At 42.0% G+C, this 22,952-nt stretch overlaps 1 protein-coding gene across 1 annotated transcript in view; it reads left to right on the top strand.

The window, feature by feature from the left end:
* The first annotated feature begins 2,492 nt into the window (after positions 1-2,492).
* myo15ab (myosin XVAb) overlaps positions 2,493-22,952 on the top strand; it is a 38,285-nt gene continuing 17,825 nt past the window's right edge. Inside the window, 39 exon segments of the mRNA XM_070828177.1 lie at positions 2,493-3,460; positions 3,569-4,001; positions 4,127-4,236; positions 4,238-4,670; positions 4,955-5,152; positions 5,361-5,602; positions 6,613-7,006; positions 7,331-7,413; positions 7,963-8,026; positions 8,139-8,248; positions 9,462-9,536; positions 9,779-9,869; positions 9,983-9,988; positions 10,079-10,182; positions 11,094-11,157; positions 11,499-11,612; positions 12,605-12,766; positions 12,934-13,047; positions 13,165-13,223; positions 13,554-13,677; positions 13,782-13,877; positions 14,323-14,454; positions 14,948-15,073; positions 15,693-15,770; positions 16,157-16,308; positions 17,027-17,072; positions 17,183-17,307; positions 17,860-17,977; positions 18,080-18,255; positions 19,183-19,267; positions 19,383-19,415; positions 19,538-19,619; positions 19,864-19,994; positions 20,179-20,274; positions 20,627-20,755; positions 20,867-20,973; positions 21,185-21,363; positions 22,324-22,396; positions 22,653-22,844. Coding sequence (XP_070684278.1) covers positions 2,493-3,460; positions 3,569-4,001; positions 4,127-4,236; positions 4,238-4,670; positions 4,955-5,152; positions 5,361-5,602; positions 6,613-7,006; positions 7,331-7,413; positions 7,963-8,026; positions 8,139-8,248; positions 9,462-9,536; positions 9,779-9,869; positions 9,983-9,988; positions 10,079-10,182; positions 11,094-11,157; positions 11,499-11,612; positions 12,605-12,766; positions 12,934-13,047; positions 13,165-13,223; positions 13,554-13,677; positions 13,782-13,877; positions 14,323-14,454; positions 14,948-15,073; positions 15,693-15,770; positions 16,157-16,308; positions 17,027-17,072; positions 17,183-17,307; positions 17,860-17,977; positions 18,080-18,255; positions 19,183-19,267; positions 19,383-19,415; positions 19,538-19,619; positions 19,864-19,994; positions 20,179-20,274; positions 20,627-20,755; positions 20,867-20,973; positions 21,185-21,363; positions 22,324-22,396; positions 22,653-22,844 — 6,104 coding nt within the window.

The raw sequence follows: 22,952 nt of genomic DNA, 5'->3' as shown, positions 1-22,952 counted from the left end.
TACCACAGCAGCAGATGATGTCACAACAAATGATGTCACCACAAGAGCAGATGATGTTACAACAAGAACAGAATATGTCTGCCCAAATGATGCAGTCACAGCCTCTGTCACCACAGCAACAAATGATGTTGCCGCAGCAGCAGATGATGCCCCAGCAAATGATGTTGCCGCAGCAGCAGATGATGTCACAACAAATGATGTCACCACAAGAGCAGCTGATGTCACAACAAATGATGTCACCACAAGAGCAGATGATGTCGCAACAAATGATGTCACCACAAGAGCAGATGATGCCGCAACAAATGATGTCACCACAAGAGCAGATGATGTTGGCGCAGCAACAGATGATGTCTCCACAAATGATTTCACCACAGGTAATTCTAACTCTCGTGTAATGGATTTTATGTAACCATACTCTTTAGTACTAGAGGGTCACAGAGGGGTAACTTTGCTGACTTTCAATCTGATTCCTTTTGTATTGTGGTTCCTGACAGAGCACATCCTCACTGCTCCTCCAAGAAGCCAGTTTGGGTTACACTGTCTATAATTTCTTACTGTAAACCCACCCTAGAGGGAGGGCCAAAGCATATCTAACAATTAAGGAAATCTTTTGCCACATTGTTAGCTTTCAGTGATGTAATCTATAAGTACAGAGCAAGACAATGATTGATAGTAGCACTGCAGTGAATCTAAAAATACATTTCTATAATATAATGAAGTAGGAATATTTGCAAATACTCTGTAGCCAACCAGTGGCTACTCCTGCAAATTAGAAGTGTTGAAACAATGAACATCTGCATATTTGCTTGGTTAAAGTCTAGCCGTCAGCAGCTAATGTTAAACTTGCCATTTTTCCCACTCACCTAATCTTTAAAAGGTGACATATTTTCGATTGCTTGTAAAGAAAAAAGGTCAGAGAAACTCAGTAGTAGTCTACTTCCTGTTGACTCTGGATACTTGACACAACACCACTGACATCTATCTGCAGCAACCAGCTGTTAGCCCCCCAGTCTTACAGCTTCAAACTTCTAGTCAGTTGCTTGAAACAACAATGCTTGACAAGGTGTTCTCTAACTTAATGCTGTTTGTTTAAGACCAGCAATGCAATAAATAGTTGGTTGATTAAATAATCAATGTAACATTAGCTATAATGGCAGGTAATTAGTCTCAACATTGTATCAAATCGTCTTTGTCAAAGGTTCAAGTTTTTTTTGCAGTTTTTGCATTCTCTACTAGTATCCACATTTTATGCAAGCATAAACACTTTCTCCAGTTTTCAGAGACCCCCCATACACAGTTGTTTGCATAGTAAAATACTTGCCACACAGACCCTGTGCTTTTTGTACTAGTTGGGGTTTTGTAGCTTCAAGCGACCTTGTTGGAATGGAATTGGCAGTTTTACTTATTGCAGTTTTCAAAATTAATACTGATTTTATGTAGTAACAGAACCTGATTGTGCCAATGATAGGTGCATTTTGAAAAAATGTGTTCTTCCACACTAACAGCAGTGAAGTAATTGATTTAACTGTAAAGCAGATGTTCCAATTTGCAGATCAGTGGTATTTATATTAGTATACTATACATAGTATACATCATTACTATCCATTCCAAATGTTTAGCTTTTTTAGCTTTTTTCATTCTATATTCTTATTCTACATCTATTTCTTGTGTTTTTCCAGCAGCAGATGATGACAGACCCGATAATGATGTCACAGCAACAGGGTTACGGTCCAGGATCAATCCCTACTCCAACTGCCATGATTATTAAGCAAGCAAGTATGTCCCCACTTCCTGGGCGGCGCATTCAACCCTCTCCGACTCCATCCCGCCGCTCTGTCATCATGCCTTCCCCACAGATGCAGGGCCATCCAGCTGTCATGGCCTCCCCAGTACCTTCTCCTATGCTTCCACAGAGACGCAGCCCCTCTCCACAACCATCCATGAGGAGTGGGTATATTAATGCCCAAAGACCCCCCTCTGTTATGTCAAGACGAATCTCACCTCCTTCCTCCCCCATGGCCTCTCCCCTCACCCGTCGTAGAATGCAACCTCAAAGATCACCATCTCCCCTGGCTCGAAGACCCTCACCCCCCCATTCTCCCCGTGCCTCCATGATCCGGCGAAGTCCTCCACCCTCACCAAGGATGTCAATGAGACGGCGTTCTCCACCTGCTTCGCCCCGTGCTTCCATGAGAAGGCGTAGTCCCCCACCCTCTCCCACTCCAGCCCGCAGTCCATTTGGAGGGAGGAAGATGCGTGGGCCACCCTCCCCTTCCTTCTCCCCTGGTCATGCACCACCTCCTCTCTCTCCACAGCTCAGTAGGAGACCATCTCCCTCTCCCTCCCTATCTCGCCATAGTGTATCCCCTGCAGGGCCACATCCATCTCCCACCCTCTCTCGTCGCTCTGCTCGGCTGCACAGGGACCCCACACCATTGGCCCAGCCTAGGATGGGGGGAAATGTTCCCTTAGGTGCTGTCAGGCCCTCACCTATGGGTCTCAGAGGGCGCAGAGCTCCCCCACCCACCCAGAATGTGCGTCCATTTCGTGCCTCATCGATTAGAAGCAATAGGTCTTCTGTTCTCACAGTGGACTCCTCCCTCCTCTCCTCCCCTTTTCACTCTCCTCACATGGTCCACCGTGCTCCCCTGCGGAGGAGAGAATCTGGACGATTACCTCCTCGCCCTGTGGCTCGAGGACGTCCCCTAATGGCCCAGCAGTCTATACGAAGGATGCCTCCCGCCTCTCCACAGCCCTCTCTGAAACAAATGCCACATCCTGCATCCCCACGCCTCTCTCCTCGATTTTCCCATCAGTCTTCCCCCCTCCTGCCCCCTCGAGTTGCCCATCCACCCACTTATGCACCAGAAACATATGTGTCTGGACCATATGCTGATCCTTATACTGAGCAGTCGCATCAGTTTATTGCCCCCTCTTCTCCCATGCTATCTGGGGCTCTTCAGAATCAAGCTATACGAGATGCATCTTATTCTTCTTCTTTACGAAGGCCAATGTCCCCGTATGAACAGCCCATGGTCCCTTCATCTCCTATGCTGTCTGGGGCTCTGCAGAATCAAGCTATCCTAGATGCATCTTACTCTTCTCCTTTACAAAGGCCAATGTCCCCTTATGAACAGCCCATGGTCCCTTCATCTCCCATGCTGTCTGGGGCTCTGCAGAATCAAGCTATACGAGATGCATCTTATTCCTCTCCTTTACGAAGGCCAATGTCCCCTTATGAACAGCCCATGGTCCCTTCATCTCCTATGCTGTCTGGGGCTCTGCAGAATCAAGCTATCCGTGATGCATCTTATTCCTCTCCTATACAGAGGCCAATGTCCCCTTATGAACAGCCTATGCCTCCTTCTTCTCCAAGGCTGTCTGGAGCTTTGCAAAACCAGGCAGTGAGAAATGCTTCCTATATGTCTCCTCTTCAAAGGCCTCACTCTCCTCATGGCCCATCTGTACCTACATCTCCAATGCTCTCCGGAGCCATGAGACACGGTCACGCATTAAGAGGTGTGGCTTCTTATCAAACTCCACAGATGCGTTCACCATATGGACCAACTGTTGTTACTCCATATGATTATATCTCTGAACCTGGCCCGTCACCACTGCTTAATGATGCTCTACAGAACCGGTCTGGTTTGCAGAATGTCTCATCTTTAAGATCCCCTATGATGCAACGCCACAACCCTTATGCACCAGCTGGGCCTCAGCTCCACAATGCTCTTCAACAGAACCCAAACCTCCGTCAGGCATCTTATCAGACACCTATGCAACTCAGACGGTCCCCATATGGACCCTCACCACGCTCTTCACCAATGTTGGGAAGTGCCCTACAAAACCCACAGCTGATGCAGGCATCTTATCGGCTGCCAGATGGAACCTTGGTGTCACCATATGCAGATTTACATTCATCCCCGTTGCTTGGCCATGCCTTGCAAAACCCACAAGTCCGTGGAGCTTCGTATACCTTGCCTGATGGATCAGTTATCAGGGTATGTATTAAGGTAGCATGTCGAAATAACTAAATAACATGACATATAAGTTTGTCTACACATGGAACCACTGTTTTATTACAGTTGTACTCTCCAATATCACTTCAAACCCCCTAACCACATAGGACCCGCGTATACCCCAGAAACCCATGTCTCCAAACCTTTCCAACGCTCTTCAGAATAAGGACGTCAGGACTGCTTCATATACTCTCCCTGATGGCACCGTTGTAGATCCTAGACAACAAGTAACCCATGATTCATGATCCTTCACTTTAATTTACCTCATATTGTTGTATTCCATTGGTTTCTATCCCACTGAAATTTTTCACTCTGCTGTCTCTGCTCATTCAGCAACCAATGTCCCCAAACCTGGCTAAGGCCCTAACCAACCCAGCCCTGCGTAAAGCCTCCTATTCTCTCCCCGATGGTACCATTGTGATTGACCCTAGACAACCGAAGTCTCCAGACCTTAAAGCAGCACTTCAGAATCCTTACCTGAAAGGTGCATCATACACTCTGCCTGATGGTACTATCATCATTGATCCGAGGAAACCTGTCTCTCCAAACCTTTCCGCTGCCCTTGAAAACTCAGCTTTGCGGAATGCCTCCTTCACCCTACCAGAAGGGGTTCAGGACCCTAATACACCCATTTCACCAAACCTGGCAAAGGTCAGCAATCAATACTTTTTTTTATATTTCCCCTTACTGCCACACCACCTGCAATTTTGAGTTTGTATTGATGTATTGCTCTTTCCTCCCATCTCTTCTAGTAGTAGAAAGGTACAGGTATTAGGCTATGAAATCCACAAATTTATGTAGTGCTTGTTTTTCTAATATCAATGGTTGATCAAATATACTAAGTTGCTGGTTTAATTCTACTGATGATTAATTGGGTTGCAATTGTTTAACATCTCAGGCTTACATTAACTGAAACCAACTGTTGTAATACTTAGGCCCTCAGTAACCCAGCCTTGAAAGGAGCTTCATACACCCTCCCAGATGGAACTATTATAGTGGACCCAAGGAAACCAAAGAGCCCCAACCTGACAGCTGCCCTGATGAATCCCTATCTAAAGGGTGTGTCCTACACCCTGCCTGATGGAACTATCATCATTGACCCACGGAAGCCAGTTGCCCCTGACCTGTCCAAAGTGTGTACCTGTTAAATGTACCTTAATCTAACTTAGCTAACTTAGTTTGTTTTATTGGCTCTTTTTCGCTACCCCAGCCCCTGTGTATTTTTGAAAATCTAACAAAGCATTTTAGCCATTACAGACTTTTGAATTATATAATTTCATGTAAAGTTGTGTTTATTTGTGATTACAGTCTTGATTAACTACCTTTTGTCTTGCTCTGAAGGCTCTTACAAATCAGAACCTTCGTAATGCATCATACCATCTCCCTGATGGGTCCCTGGTTATCCCTGGCCAGAAGCCCTCCACTCCTAACCTTGCAGCAGCTCTGAGGCAAAACCAGGCAATGCGTTCTGCAGGTCTCTTTCAACTGTCAGACAATTCTATACTATCAGGTGCACCTAAACCTGCCACTCCCAACCTCGCCTCTGCATTGCAGAATGAGGAGCTCCTTGGTGTCCGTTTCAGGTAGGGAACTACACTATAAATGGAAACTAGGACAGAGAATGAACTTGCCCAGGTGTTGCACAGAATAATGTATCGTGAAACCAAGCAGCAAACTAGGCATTAACATTTTACCAGTGGCCAGCTTTTTCAAACAAAAAGCTCCAGGAGCTAAACTCAGAAACTAAACTACAATAGGAACTTCAAGTCTGTGAAGAAACGTAAAGGTTAGGGCAAATAAGATATAAAATATGATGATTGATTAAAAAACAACAGAGTGGTGTTGCTGACTTTTTTTTTTAACTGTCACTTCAATGTATGCTGAAGTTAGATGTACTTGGATGAAAAGGAGACTTGTGGAGGAGGAAAAGAAACTGAGGACTCCAGAACATCAAAGTAGAAAATCTGCTGAGTGTTCTAGGATTATCTATTTCTTTTTTAACCAACATTAAACTATCTGTAAATAGTTTTTTTAGTTTTCTTGCAATCTCACTTTGTTCTCTCATCACTGCTCTGTCTCTCTCTCTCTCTCTCACTAACTCTGACCCCTATCAACAGCAGCTCCCTCTGTCTCTTATCTGCTTCTGTTCTTACTTTCTTTCTTTATCTTGCTCCATTTTAAAACTAGTTGGGGAGATGACAACAAAACTTAATGTTGTTTTTAACATTAGTAAACACCAAGAAATCAATATTGATATAAGAGTTTTAACAGTCCTTATTTTATGAATAAAGCTTTACACAAGGTGCAAAGGAGTTTGTCTTTAACCAGTCATTGGCATTCAGTCTATGATTATTCCTGTTGAACGCAGGTTTAGATCCTGACTTCCTCAAAAGGTTCTTGGTCCCCTGGGAGAGTTCCTGCGGTGGAAACACACCACAGTATATGTAGAAAAGCAGCATGAATTGCCATTTATATCACAATGAAAGAAAAATTCCACAAAAACAATTTCCATGTAATATTTTTGCCAATGTTGTAAAACCTTGTGTTACACGTTCTTACTGGAAGAGAATTAGTAAGATTCCTTCTTCCACAGGCTCCCAGATAAATCTCTTCTCACACGTCGGTTCCACAACCCAAGCCTGTCTGATGCCGTCCAGAACCAGCAGCTTCGCTATGCCTCATACAGGGTGCCAACAGGCCTGCAGGGTGAGGATAATCGCTATGCTGTGATTCCTCCCTATGGGCCTCGCTCAGGACACTGGGCCAGGAATGTCCAAGGAGGAGGGGAAGGAGAGGAAGATGTTTGGGCAGCTGAGAGGGTTTTACCACATGGGACAATCCAGAATCTGTCAAAGTGGTCCATGTACAGAGAAGATGGGGTGTTAGAAGGATACACACCCACACCTCGATTAGTGGATGGAAAGCCTCAGGACACAGACTGGACTCCTGACAGAGAAAGAGTACCTGGTCAAAGCTGGTACGACAAGGTAGTTACATTTACAAATTAACGTGTCTAATTTATTCTTTTGTGTCTGTTAAAGTTAAAGCAGCAGTTAAAGCATTTTAGGTGATGGACAATAGATTTGAATAAGAATGAATGAGATATAGCTGTTATTCAAGCAGTAACTGTGAAGTGTACGACCCAGAAACCCAATGGCTTGCTAATACATTTTCCTGGTGAGTTTACAAAAAAGAATAATTGAATTTCTACATATTTTACATCAGCTCTGAATCAAGTGATGACAGTATCCCTCGAGCTTTGACAATGTTGCATGACAGTGTTGGTGGACTAATTATGTGTGTGTGTCCAGATCTACTCCATCCTGACCATGCCCTCAACAGGCCACAGGGTGAAACGCTGGGCAGAGGGAATGGAGGACTTGATACAGCTGCCGTAAGCAGAATCCTATATTATCAAACAGCCCCACAGCTCATTCACTTATGTCACACACTTATAAGCACTTTGTTGCTTGTAGAGCAGCACTGCTCATTTCAATGCACTGTGTGTGTGTGTGTGTGTGTGTGTGTGTGTGTGCGTGCGTGCGTCCCAGTGTGCCTGTAGGCTTTTAAAATCCTTAAAATTTGTTAAAGAATTAGCATTAAGTGTGTTATGTATATAAGTATTTTATTAAAATGCAACACCAAAGTGGAGCTCTGCTGAACGATTATCATGTCACATCCTGAGGAATCCCCTGCATTAGATAGGTGTGTTATTTCAGCAGTTTAAAATACATCTTTCCACAATCATTTCCTGACATGCTCTAGAGTAAAAGCGCTATGTGATGTCTGATTTTGACATCACATAATTTTACCTGCTTTCACAGAGAAAATCGTGAATGTCATTGAAAAGTAATTAATTCTGGATGTCAGAGTGTGTGAGTGGCAGCCCTGCTACAGTGTACCCTGTGTGTGTGTACTTAATTTCATCTGTGTTTAATTTCAGTGAGCTGAATGAGACCACAGTTCTGATGAACCTGAAGAAGCGCTTTGACCAAGAACTTGCATATGTATGCTTCACTTCCAACATGCAAATTAAAAAACTAATTTAATCAAATGTCATGGACACTACCTGATACATCCACTCATCCTTCTCGTCCTGCCTTTATGTCTTTTTCACAGACCTACATTGGCAGCATCCTCGTGTCTGTGAATCCCTACAAGTTGCTGAACATTTATGGCACAGACATGGTGCTTCAGTATGGGGGCCGCAGCCTGAGTGACAACCCTCCGTAAGACCTGGGACTGTGTGTGTGTGTGTGTGTGTGTGTGTGCTTGTGTGTGTGTCAGACTTGGGCAATTTGCCTCTGAGCTTTTCACCTCCAGCAAGGAGGTTCTGTTTTCAGCCCGGCTTGTTTGTCTGTGTCTGCATTGGCAATGAATGATTGATTTTTTTGATTCAGAGAAAGTCCATTTTAGAAGATTTCAACATCACAATACAAGCCATTGTCTAATATTAAATTACTGCGCTCACCTGAATATTTCATATATATTTAATGATTCTACAGCCTTTTTCACACTGAGATCGCACAATATCGCCACGAAGAAGACCGACACTATGCCAGCTCTGCTTTTTGCGCTAAACCAAATGACGGCAAATTGCTGCCACACTATGTGATTTTAGATAGCATGCTGATTTTCTGAAAGCAAAGGTGTGAGGTGTGATGGGCATGACATGTAACACATCAGCAGCGATGCGGCTCTGTTACTACCTCCACAAAACTGTTCCCCTGTTCTGTTTTGTTTTTCACTGATGGCAAGGTGCAATAGCATGTAACAGGGGTTTATGTGTATTTTAAAACACATTCAGGCTCAAATGCAGAACAGCAAATATTTAAAACTTTTGTGCATTCAACTTTTCATCTTGGCCCTGAGAGTCTCCTCAAAATAACATATTTAGATGTTTGTGCACCCTGAATGGAGGGACATGCTCTCTAAGTGCTTTCATTATTTGAACAAAACAAAATTCTCTAAACTTTATCTGTAATCTTCGAGTCTGTGTTTCTGTGTTTGTTTGTGCTGTTGTTCTACATCTGTCTACATGTGTAGCGAGCTCTGCTCTGAGATACAGTATGGTGGTAAATAGAGGTGTAAATGCCAGCACTCTCAGGTGTTAGTAAGAGGCTCCTGTTACACCGCTGTTGGTTGGTTGCCAAGGGAGAGTTTGGTTATGGATTTCACTACCACTTAACATCTACACACACAAACACACACACACATCCTTGTACTTCTATACTTGTGCGGACTGTAATGATGTAATTCATTACCTAGCCCCTGACCCAAACCTGAACTCTCACAAATGCTTGACCCTCACCTTAACCTAAACCTTATTCTAACCTTAACCTTTAAACAGTCCTTTGAAATTGTGTAGACTAGCCAAAATGTCCTCATTTCCCAGAAATGTCCTCACTGTGTTGTTTAAACAAATGTTTTGTTGTGTTGCAGTCATCTTTTTGCCATTGCTAATCTCTCATATACCACCATGATGGATGCCAAAAAGGACCAGTGTATCGTGATCAGGTATGAAATTGCTCTTACAGACATTTTTCACTTTCCTTAAGGCCTTGAATTCGCTGCTCATCTCAACTAGCAGCACTTGGATGAAACTCTAAAACTTTAGAGTAACACCTGTCTTTTAGGAGTGATTTGAGTGGTTAAACTCATTTTAGCTTTTGCTCAGGCTGAACACCATTTTCTGACCACTTATGTTATTGTACACAATGTGCTGTAAGGACTCAGGTTAACTGTTCTTGTTGTCACAGCGGAGAAAGCGGGTCAGGAAAGACTGAAGCTACAAAACTGATCCTGCGTTACCTGACAGCCATACATCACAAATGCAACATCACACAGCAGGTAGAGATACAGTAGAGTATGTTATGTACATAGATGCTAATAATACAGTCCATACTGTGGTCAGTTAAACTAACTTTCTCCCTCATCCTCTCTTCTCTGCCATCTCCTACTAGATAGAGGTAAAGTATTCTTACCCTTGTTTTTGCTCTCATTACAGCCACTTGTTGAAGGTGGCCATTGTAACGTTTCTTTCTCTGGTAATTGTTCAGATCCTAGAGGCCACACCCCTGTTGGAGTCGTTTGGGAATGCCAAAACAGTGCGCAACGACAACTCTTCACGCTTTGGCAAATACACACAGATCTACATGGAGGGGTGAGTAGTACCAACTTCCACCAATGTGGTCAAGTATTCATTTCAGCAACAGTTTGGAGATTTCAGGGCTTCTAAATCCAGAATAGTAGAGGCAGCTAGATTATCCAGAAACAAGGAATTTCCCTCAATTCTAGATCATCAGAATCAGATCACATATTTTGATATTTTAATAGTTGTGTTTTTAACGAAACAAAATCAAGCATGGTCACATAAGGTAATCAGAAGAAATCCCACTGACCTTCATCTTGCTGCCTAAAGGAGGTTATGGGAGGGTATTTTCCATAGAAACTATTTTACATGTTGCATCCTTGCATGATGTAGCTTGGAACAACTGAGGATTTCACTCCTATGAGCAGCACACAAGACATTTTGGAACATATCACAATTGTTATAATTAAAAGAATTATACAATACAGCAGCCAGCATACTCAACATAGAACTCACAAACTTGGAAAATGTTTTTATATATATATTTTTATACAGGAAATGTTTAAATGTCATTGGATTTTCATGTTTTTTTATACCAGATTGCAATTGATTGTTGCTATAGGAATGTGTTAGCAGAGTGCAGACTACCTGTAGATTAACTGGGATAAATAGCTAATAAGTAGTCTGTATGTTAGCTTAAATCTGAACAGGCTTTTGGTCACTTGTGTATGTCTGGAGACATGCACATGCACACACACACACACACACACACACACACAGTGTGTTAAGTATATGCTAACATGTCCCAGTAACACAGATAGATGAGTAGTTGATCTTCTGCTAGAGCTGTGACAGAGAAGATCGGAGCACATTACACATGCATGACCTGTTACTTAACTCGGACTTACTGTGTTTGCATGTGTGTGTGTGTTTGTCCGTGCATGCATGTGTGTCTGTGTACCTGCCTGTGTGTCATTTACAAGGGGTGTAATCAGCGGTGCCATAACGTCTCAGTACCTGTTGGAGAAGTCCCGCATTGTCTTTCAGGTGAAAAACACAAGCTCACACACACGGGCTCAAACAAACACACACACTGCGGGTCAGGTGGAGTCCTCTTACCACTGAGTCATGGTGAGAAAGAGGAGATTGTAGATGTAGACTGCATGAGAGGTGTCAAACATGGTGCACTCTCCTTACACAACCCAGTCATGCATCCATCTATTTATCAGTTTGTTTATTTATTACGCTGTGTTTTCTACAGTATTATATTATTTAATTCCATTACAGTCAATCTACCTTCTGTAATTGTGTATGTGTATATGTATGCACTTGATGATAGTTGACTGTTGATTTATGTACGTCATGTGACTATGTGTGTTCATCCACAGGCCAAATCGGAGAGGAACTACCACATCTTCTATGAGATGTTGGCGGGTCTTCCTCCTAACGAGAAGCGCTCACTCTATCTGCAGGAGGCTGAGACTTACTACTATCTGAATCAGGTGCTCGGAGAAATATGAAATACGCTCTCCTCCTCACACACACTCACACAAACACAGAGCACAGATAGGGAGTGGTCGCTGTAATCAATTTCACAGTCACATTAACAAATGAGATGTCAATTTTTTGAAAATGTGACATTTATTCTACAAAGTGATTAATGGCTCCACCATAAAACTCATTGTGGTACCCAAATACAGAGTTAGGGACATTTACAGACTAGATTCTTTGAACCTGAAATGGATGTGATAAATGTAATAAATGTGATAAATGTAATTTCGCTTTTGTATTGCTTCCCAGCACTGGTTTGCAAACCAGAATGTTTCATTTGAGTAATTTTCCAAAGCACGAAGAGCTAAAACTATCCAACATTTCTCAAATAAGGAAAGGATGGGAATGGTCAGAGAAAAAATAGTCCTAGTTTTGTTTTTCAGCATTGTACTAGGGGCCGCAGTGTGTGCTGGTCTGCAGGCTGGTTTGTTGGCCCAGGCTGAAATGTCCTAACAACCATTCAACGGATTACCATGAATTTTTTAATGTAGCAGAAGAGGAATTCCACAAATTTTCATTAGATCACATCAGGGCCCTCTGGATGCTCGACAAAGTGATTAACATCTCTGTTTCTCTTATATAGAGACTTCTTAGTGCCACTTCATGAGATGAAACACAAAGATTTCTGTCTTTCTGCAGATTCTAGTATAGTAATGTAACACCAGGCTGAAAAGTAGTGTTTCACTGCCTTCCCTGGTTGAACATGTGGTCAGAAGTGTGCTCTATTGCAGCAATAACCACAGTGTCCCGAAAACACCCTGTTGTATATTTGAATATCACTGCGTCAAGGTGAGAAGTTGAACCCCTAGAGGTTCGCAAAAACAAGACCTTCAGCTGCTAATAAGTTGGTTTTTAATTAGTTCTGATTAAAACCTGCTGAGGGTAAGTATGTTGTTGTTGATAACAGTGTACGTATGTGTGATTTGTGTGCATATGAGTGCAGGGAGGGGACTGTACCATAGAGGGGAAGGACGATGGGGAGGACTTCAAGCGCCTGCTGAGTGCCATGGACATCCTGTGTTTCACTCCAGAGGAGCTAAACAGCATCTACAGAATGCTGTCCTCTGTCCTTCATCTGGGGAACGTTTATTTCCAGCCACACCAGGTCTCCCTGTCACACACACACACACACACACACACACACACACACACACACAAATAGGCCACATAAATGCATTCACGTTTCACGGCTGAGTGATAATGATGATGTTGATAGATGATGGTAATAATGAATGTGTCTGCCTCCCTATGTGTTGGTGTGTGTCCCTGCAGGCTGAGGGTCAGGAGGTCGCTTCGGTGGTGAGCGCACAGGAGATCAGGGTGGTAGCTGAGCTGCTGCAGGTCTCACCTGAAGGCCTGCAGAAATCTGTCACCTTCAAACTGACAGTGAGCAGCACATGCTTTGCATTAATAATCTCACCTTCATACACATACCATAGATGAAATGATAGTATAACAATTGAAGAGATGTTGTCAGATAACAGATGTGTTTGACACCCCCAGGATACAGTCAGGGAGAAGATCTTCACTCCTCTCACAGTGGAGAGTGCTGTGGATGCCAGGTGAGTGACTGAATTGTCAGAATATAGTATTTGTTAAATGAAATACTACACATCTACTTCTGCTTGGAAAACCCTGAAACAAAAGCCTGTCTGACAGTCTAGTTTGAGGCTTTTTAATGTCCTCATTTTTTTTTTACCCCCTCTCTAAAATCATACCAGGAGACTTCTGAGAGGGTGTGTGAAGTCTTTGATATTGTCTTCCAATCTTTGGTAGAGGCATGTGAGGACAAAGGATGACAGGGATGGGGGAGAGATTTTTCAGATGTCCTCTGTTTCCATAGGAATCAGGTTTTCTGTTTCCATAGAAACCTTATTGTGTGTTTTTCATAGAGATGCCGTTGCCAAGATCCTGTACTCGCTGCTGTTTAGTTGGCTGACAGAGCGCATCAATGGACGGGTCTACCCTCGCAACGAAGCCCTCTCCATCTCCATATTGGACATATATGGATTTGAGGTGAAGCTAAAGAATTAATCTTGTTCTGAAATGTACAGCGCTGATGGGTCTGCGCTGACCTGTAATAACTCCCCCACTCCCTGTTGTCTCTCTCTACCCTCCAGGAGCTACAGGTGAACAGTTTTGAACAGCTGTGCATCAACTACGCCAATGAAACTTTGCAGTTCTTCTTTAACAGGGTGATCTTCCAGGAGGAGCAGGTCAGGGAAAATACAAGTTCATGTTTTCATACACATATTTGGATTTTCTCAGTTTGAAAGTCAAAGTATGAATAAAGAGCATATAAGATAACTTGGTATAATCATGAGACAGGTCCTAACTGCACATTGAAATACTGTATATTATTTAGTGTGTCACTTGTTTGTCTGGAGCTTTAAAATTCAAAATCACTTTTGTTTGTAAGTAAGAGCCAAGAAAAGACACAATAGTTTAGATGGTGGTTACGTAGAGTAAAAAAGATTCTTAGAAAAATCCTTTTTGTACTTTACTGACTCTAATTCACTGCATTTTTTTGTAAACCAACAAGTTCATTAAAAAAACTGTGGTGAAGAAGGCAACACTTCACCTTAAGTAAAAGCAGGTAACAGTGGAGTTAGAAAAGTTTTATATAAACCAGTCTGGTGAGCTCTTGTGCTGTGTGTGTAGGAGGAGTACATGCGGGAACAGATCGTGTGGCAGCAACAGCCCTTCAGCCACAACCAGGCCTGTCTTGACCTCATCGCTGCTAAGCCTCATGGGATACTGCGCATACTGGATGACCAGTGCGGTTTTCCTCAGGTACACCCACACCTGTTGAACTAAACTATTAATTTTTTTATAAATGCAGAAAGATCCAGTGGATCGAGACGTGTTGCTGTGAAATGAAGTTACATTAGATTATAAGAAACTTTTGAAATCTTACATTATTTAGGTGTTTTGTGGGGAAAAAGACAACAGCTGACAATAAGTCACGAGTCAAATATTTCATACCTCAATTTTGAAAAGAAATTGATTTAAAAAAAGATCTTGCTCATTGGATTTCTCATAAAGAAGGCTGAGGCGTGTCGTTGCCAGATCTGATCAATGCTGCTATCATTAGTCCCGGGGCTCCTGATGCGAGAAGCTGAGTGAGCTCATATTGAAGTAAACGTGTTATGAAGAGTCTCTGATGCTCAGAGTGAAATATGAACACGGTGCCGCAGGAGTAACTGACTGAGGCAACACGTATTTGTGCTGTAGAGATTTAGTTTCCATGGATCACCAACCATTAACCGTCTCTGATTATCGCTAGGCAACAGACCACACCTTCCTTCAGAAGTGCCACTATCACCATGGAAACGACCCACTGTATGCCAGGCCAAAGATGCCACTGCCAGAGTTCACCCTGAAACACTACGCTGGGAAGGTCACATACCAGGTACCCCTCTTTCTTTCTTTCTTTCTCATAAACTACATATTTTTGTCACTTTTTATTGGAAACAACAACGAAAATATTTTTGGTTATACATTTCTTACTCTCCTAATGTCCATGACCTTAGGTTCTTCTGTCACAAATGTTTCTCTTACTATGTTCATCTGCTGTCTGGGAGGTCACTTCTAGTGTTTGTCATTTTGCAGTCAGTTATATTTTCCAGAGGTGCTGATTGGTTCTTATAACTCCCACAATATCTCCCAAAATATGTGAATCTTCTCACACAGACTCAGTGGGAATGATTAGTATTCATGTGCCCACACAGTCTCGACCTGCTGTCAAGTAAGAAATTGCTTATTGTTTTTTATCCTCCAACCAAATTGTTTCCATTGCCTCGAATTTGTAAACATTCGTTATGTTGCACACAAAGAATCCAATTTCTCAGAGCCAATCCACCTCTGATGTTTCCATCTTTTGTTCCGATTGATTCTCAGACCCATCTTATTTTCTTTACATGACATTCCCTTAAATAAGTATTTGTTTTCAAGATTAAATTCCATTGATACTGTGCAGTTATAATTTTGTTTGTCCAATGTTGAATCCAATAACACAAGTTGTGGTGCAGGTGCACAAATTCTTGGATAAGAACTTCGACATGGTCCGCCAGGATGTTTTAGACCTCTTCATCCAGAGCAAGAACAGAGTGAGATGTGCAAATACATTTTTTTCTTGACTTACTCTCTTGTACTGTTTGTACATTTGCATTATCCCCTACTCTTTATTCACCAAATAACACATTTAAATATCATGAGCTTGTATTGTGGTTGTGTGGCACAATACAATTGTGTGTTTTAACTTGTGATTTTAGCTTTTCTGTTAAGAAATATACAAGTACCTATTTAGAAATTGTTCATTGTGCTGTTTTAAAATCATTATGTATTCAGTACCCATTCCTACTACAAATACTATCCACCTCTTATATGGCAGATTACGCAGGATTGATTGCTTTGACTTAAATCTTTGTCCTGTGTCCTTTGTGCCCTGTGTTGTGTTGTATTTGTGTGTGTGTGTGTCTGTGTGTGTGTGCAGATGGTATCGAGCCTCTTCTTAAAGCACTCTGAGTCTGTGTCTCAGCAGCGGTCTAACGGGCGGCGCAGCAGCGCAGCTCGGCGTCATCAGGCCAACACGGTCAGCGCAAAGTTCCAAAGCAGCCTGCAGGAGCTGCTGGAGAAGATGCAAAGGTTTGAGTTAACCAACTCTCCTTTGACCTTTAGAAGTATTTGGTAACTTTTTAGCACACCTTCATAGCATCAGTTAAAAAGTTGTTTTCAAAATTAATTTGCTGCTTAATACTATTAATATTTTGCCTTCCTGAATCTCATTTGAATGTCCAAATTGTAAGTGTTAAATGTACGCATTATGTAGTGCCCTCATACATTCCCACATTAACTGTGTGCTGAGAAGGCAGACATTTAAACTACAGTTACGTGACATTGCTCCTGTCAGTGGTGATGCAAAATAATGAGTCACTCTGTAAGTGTCCAAAATTTACTGTGAGATGCTGCAGGACACGGAGTGTGTGTCTGATTTGGGGACTGAGGAATGAGTGAAAGAAAGAGAGACACATTATGTCCTCAAGTCTAAAAAGACAATGAGTTCTGAACCATTTGTTGGGCCTTGGTGTACCATTAGACTAAAGTCATTAGATCAGTTCTGGCAACCTTATAAACCTTCAATGTCAGTGTTTGTTTGAGCCATTAATCTCTGGAAGATTAATTTTATCTGCTTAACTTGAGATAATAAATGCCTCTTCTAGATAAAAACAGAAGAGGCAGGAAAGTAAAGAATATAATTGTTTTTTCTTAGTTTCTTCTCAGTTGTAAAGTTGACTTCCTTACACACGACTAATGTACTAAGCTTTTATCATATCATCCATTCGTTCTCATCTATCTGTGACAGGTGTAATCCTTATTTTGTGCGATGCATCAAGCCAAACCATCATAAGGTATATTTGCAAGTTGGATAATGTGTGCAGGGTTGCAGTGGGGTTTTTTTGCATTTGAATTGACATATTATATACAGCTCATGTTTATGTGGATGTACTTCTATGTGTAGGAGCCTGGAGTGTTTGACATGGAGTTGGTCAACATTCAGCTGCATTACTCTGGTATCATGGAGACCATCCACATCAGGAAGGAGGGCTATCCATTCAGATTGGACTTTTACAGCTTCCTATCCAGGTTGGTTACTTAACAATTCACGTATTTGAACAGAAATGTAAGCTCTAATTGAACCATGTAAACATTAATATAGTATAGACTGTCTCTGTATCCTGTTAAGGCTTCTGTCCAAAAAAGAATTGTTCCTGCTCCTCTCACCACTCACTGCTTTTAGCTTGTCAAAACTGCTTGAGTTTTATTTTTCTGGCGAGAGTTCAATTCACACACCAATTTCTGTGAGCTCAAATAGCCATTTGGCACTTGCCAGCTCCTGCAGTAGGAAAGCAGTTGAAACCAATTGATCTCACAGCACCTCTGACCGTTGCCTGCCAAAGTACTCTGAGTCTTTCCCAGTCAATTATATTCACACTAGAGCTACTAAACACAAACAAACACTTAACTTCCAAAACACCCAGAACCCCAATTAAAATCACACAAGGTCTCTCAGCTTTATAGCCAATAGTAACCCAAGGCTTTCTAACTCTCACTCAGATCCTTGTTCACATGGACTTCAGAATTCATGTTGGATTGTCGTTTTAAATTTGTGTTTGCATGTACTGTACGGCCACACAGGTACAAAGCCCTGCTCTGCCTGAGGGATCTTCCACCTGCCGACGGAGAAAACTGTATCATGATGCTCCACCAACTGGGTCCAGTCAAGAAAGACTCGTATCAGCTGGGAGTCAGCAAGGTGAGCCCTCTCAGTGGCATTCACTTGTACAAAATAAGGCCAACTGGGTCACACATAAGAAATAAATACTCTTTCATTTACATGTACGTTTGTGTGCGTTAGATTTTCCTGAAGGAGGAGCTGTATCAGATGTTGGAGGGAAAGCGAGACCGTGTGCTGAACCTCGCTGCCAGTACGCTGCAGAGATGCACACGTAACTGTTTTATCAGAAGGAACTTTGTCAAGCTCCGGCGGCGTGTGACCCTGTTAGAAGCTCGCTCTAGAGGCTACCTTGCCAGGTAACATTCACCTGAGATGACCAGCTTGGATACTTAAGTTTAATGACCCCTTTAAATGAAGCCAAATTAAATACAGGGGTGCCTCTACATCATACACACTGCACAGAGTTTTTTTTTTTTTTCTCAAAGATATTTTTATTGAATTTTTCCACAAATGTATGGTACAGATATAAAGTGATGACAGGAAGTTTGTCAAAAACATAGTCAACTCAAAGAAAGAAAGATAATCCTGTCTATGCACAGTAGGGAGAGAGTAAAAACACAACACAGAACAAAAGAACCTTATTTAACCCACCCATGCACAGAGTTTTAAACAGGATTTTTCTTATCAGTTTGTTTTATTTGACAATGTTTACATGCTTACAAACTGGAAATTACATTTTTTTTCAGATTAATTTTAAGAAATAAAGAAAAAAATGGAAAAAGTAGATTTTACTTTTTTGACTCATTGGGCCACACACTGTCCTGCTTTAGTCTGGAGTTTCCTGTCCTTGGCAATTTAGTCTATAGTGTTTAGTTTCACAGAGCCAAATGGGTCAAAGCTTATCACAGACAACCTCCTTCTTTTGCACTTGATGTGAGGAGAAGAGGCCAGAGGATTCAGGCCATGCGCATCCATCTAAGGTGATAGATTTCTCACGTCTGACAAAACACTTAGACGTGATGCAAAATTAGTTTGTTAGTTGTATTTGAATGGGTAAAAATTCACCTACTAACTTAATGAGGACCCTAAAACAGCAATAAACACTAGGTCAAACAGGTACAGTTATTACAGTTTGTGGGGAATGTTCAGTTTTTATATTACCAAATGCTTATGTGCGGAAATTGTTACAGACTTGCAGCCCATTCCTTAAGCTTGTTTTTCTTACTTTTGCCTGTATCAGTGTGAATAATCCATTTTCCATGGTTAACACTTTTCCTAAACAGAAAAAAGTTTGCTCGAAGGAGGAAGTACCTCATTAGGTTCCGCTCAGCCGTGCTGCTCATCGTCAACCGCCAGCGTTACATGAGGGTATGCACGCCGTGTTTGTGTCTCTGTGTGGGGACATCTGCAGTATTTGTGTTTGAAAAATGTATTAAAAAAACAAACAAATGTGTGAAGTGTGATACTGTTGTCTTTCTGTCAGACAGTGGTGGAGCCTGCAAGGAAGGCAGAGGAGGTGAGTGAAGGATGAAATGAAGTAAGAGTGTCTGAGAGGGAAGCACATTTTGAGAAAAAAAATGAAGATGCGGCACTAATGTGTAATTTAAATGTGAATGTCTGTGTTTGCAATGTCTGTAGGATCGCATCAATAGAGAAGTGGTGAATGTGACAACACTGCCTATCCCCGCTGAGCTGGCAGCCTTGCTACAGGCAGCCTCAGGTGTGCACATGCACTCGCACGCACACGCACGCACACACACACACACACACACACACACATACACACACTCACAGATGTCCAACACACTGATCTGCAGTCATTCAGTGTTATAAATGCACTTCTCTCAACCGATGTTTTCCACCATGTTTGCAGGTGGGCTCAGCAATATTTACTGTCATATTTCTGTGGTGACACATGGCATGTGTGTTTGTGTGTGTGTGTGTGTGTGTGTGTGTGTGTACAGGTGGTGAAGAGCTGCATTCTGACTGCCTCGCAGTGGTTCAGGCCCCAAAGGTTCAGGTTGACCCCCAGCTAACCCTGCCCCTGGATATCAACAACTACCTCATGACACATTACATCAGGGCCATATTTAGGGTAAACACACACATGCACACACAAGAAAACACTGTATCTGTGTGACATGAATAAAACATTATTAACCTTGGTCAGCTTAATAGACCCAGCACTGTGTTGCTGCAGTGCTGCATCCATATAACTACGTAAACAGTGGCTGTGTATGTGTGCGTGTGTGTGTGTGTGTGTGTGTGTGGTGTTGTAGGAGCCATTGTTTGGGATGCTCACGGCCCCGCTGGAGAGTTCCCTGATTCGAATGGATGAGGAGCTAAAGCAAGGAGCTCTGAACATTTTCATTCTGGTACATGTTGCTTTTATGTCGCTGGTAAACTATATCATCCAGGACCTAATCCAGGACAGCGTAATATCAGGAAATCAGTTTCAGACAGAGAAAAATGTCCTGTAGTTTAAACTGATTTAACAGACTTCATTTTTTAGCTATTTACAATAGTTTGTCTGTCTACAAACATTTACTAAAACCACCTGTGTGTAAACTTTTTTTTGCCTATTGAACTTTCCATTCCCATGTTGCATAGGTTAAAACCTCTAAATGTGCCTTGAGTCTAAATGTGAAACTGATATAGGTATATAGGTATAATTTGACTCGTGAAGTGACAATATGTGATTTGATCTTAATTGATTGATTTTAATAGATACTACGATTTATGGGTGATCCTAACTTGAATGGGGCTCAGGAGAATCTGTTTGGGAACTACATCATCCAGAGAGGACTTGCCAATCCCAGCCTCCGAGATGAGATCCTGGCTCAGGTAGCCAATCAGGTAAGGCCCAGCTCATTTTTTAGAGGGGGTTAGAAATGAAAGGCCAAACAAGACAGCATCTTTCACTGTTTTTGCACATTATCTCTTTCATTTTCTCCTCTCGTCCATCAGGTGTGGAGGAATCCTAACATGTTGAATTCAGAGCGTGGTTGGCTCCTGCTCTCGTCATGTCTGTCTGCCTTCTTGCCCTCTCAAAGGCTGGCCAAGTACTTACTGAAGTAAGAAACACAGTCAAACAGTGAAATATGTTTATATGAGTGACGATGGAAATGGCTATGCAATAAAGAACAATGACAGAGTCTCTGTATTTAATTGAATAATATAAAAGTATATTTATTACCTGATTTTCTGTTCATGCCTGTGATCTTTGAACATGATTTCAGTTGTCGTTGTGCACAACTTGATCCCCCTTTGTGCTTGTTGTTGTAGATTTGTGTCTGACTATGGGCCGGAGGGCTACGACTGTGTGTGTCAGCACCGTCTGCTTCAAGCTCTGCATCGGCTGAATGTCGGGCCAGAGTATGTCCGGACGTACCCACCCTGTCTACTGGAGTGGACCGCTAATCGCAAGCGAGCTCACACTGTTTTGCACATACACTGCTTTGATGGTGAGAACACACGGACACACGCATAAAACATGGAGTTGAGTGGCCAAAGAGGGTTGTTTTTATCACTTTTCTTATGGAATAGTATAAAACAATACATCAGATACATCATAAAGCAGCGTAAGAGCTGAGAAACAGGACACATAAAACACAAAGTTACACAATTATATGACTGAGCAGTAGACTGAGTAATAGCACTCACAAAAAGACTCACAAAGAGAATTCAGATTAATAGAAAATAAATAACTAAGATGTTAGACACACCACATAGAGAAAATACTTCACTGGCAGATGAATAGGTTATTGAGCGTCTCAAGTCTAGATCACTCTCCTAGTTTAGAAATAAAAATGAAAAATAAAAATAAATGGATAAAATAAAACAAAACAAGGATGTAAATGTACTGATCATTGTAAAACTTTACTTAATTGTGTGTAACTATATATATATGTGTGTATGTGTCAGCGCCAAAGTCGTATGTTATGTAATTCTATTTGTTTTGACTCCTTTTTTTCCCTTTTGAGAAGAATCTCACTGACCCAACCTCACCCCTCTGTTTTTTTCACCTGAGCCCAGTCAATGTGTGCACTATTCAGCACGAAAGAGCTATCTGTCTCTCTCTCATTTCCTCCTCTCATCCAGCTAATCTGTCCTCTGGCCTTTTGGCAAGTCTACTGAGGATTAGACAACACCTGATACTCGCTCTGGTTCACTGGCTGTGTTTGTGTGTGTTTGTTGATGCTGGTGTCTGTGTAAATCTTCATAGACAGACAAGGGAGTTTACTACTAACTTTGCTATAGTAATGCCGCTGAGGAATTATTTCATAACCTGATTGAAATGGCGCTTAGTGTATTACAGAATGAAAAAAAACACCAGACATCATTTCAAAATTGTAGCTTTTGTTCAGTAATTACTGTATGTCAGAAGCTATTTTCATACCTACAGTATATTTTTTCTCCTTCAGGTGTGTCCTTCCTGTGTCCTTTATACTCCTGGACGACAGGAGAGGAAATGGCCAAAGACATCTTACAACACAGGTATCATCTTACCGTAAAACATAAGCACTAAATATTGTATATGGATTCAGTTACAAGAAAGGAGACTAAAGAAGAAGTCAAGAGGTATCAGAAATATTTCAATGGAACTGTGGAACATGAACATGCTATTTGTGCTGTTTTTGAGTATCACTATATATATATGTGTGTGTGTCTGTCTGTCTGTGTCTGTGTCTCTGTTTGTGTGTGTGTGTGTGTGTGTGTGTGTGTGTGTGTGTGTGTGTGTGTGTGTGTGTAGGGGTGTGGTGGAGGGCCGTCGAGGCTGGTCTGTGCTCCTGAAGGAGCCAGCTCAGTGGGTAGAGCTGGAGGGCTCAGACTATGTTCTGGATCTAATGTCGGACTTGGAGCTTCCTGCTGACTTCCCCAAACACACCAGCTACTTCATCATTTCTGCACAGGAACCAGCCAGAGTGCGGCCTAATGCCAGCATGTGAGACACACACTGTCACACACACACACACATACACAATTTTGAGGTACTTGTACTTCTTAAATATTCTACTGCACTACATTTCAGAGGGAAATATCCTATTTTTGA

The sequence above is a fragment of the Pempheris klunzingeri genome, chromosome 3, assembly GCF_042242105.1.
Source record: "Pempheris klunzingeri isolate RE-2024b chromosome 3, fPemKlu1.hap1, whole genome shotgun sequence".
Lineage (NCBI taxonomy): Eukaryota > Metazoa > Chordata > Actinopteri > Acropomatiformes > Pempheridae > Pempheris > Pempheris klunzingeri.
The sequence above is the reverse complement of the archived record's forward strand: the minus strand, read 5'-3'. Positions and strand labels throughout refer to the sequence as shown.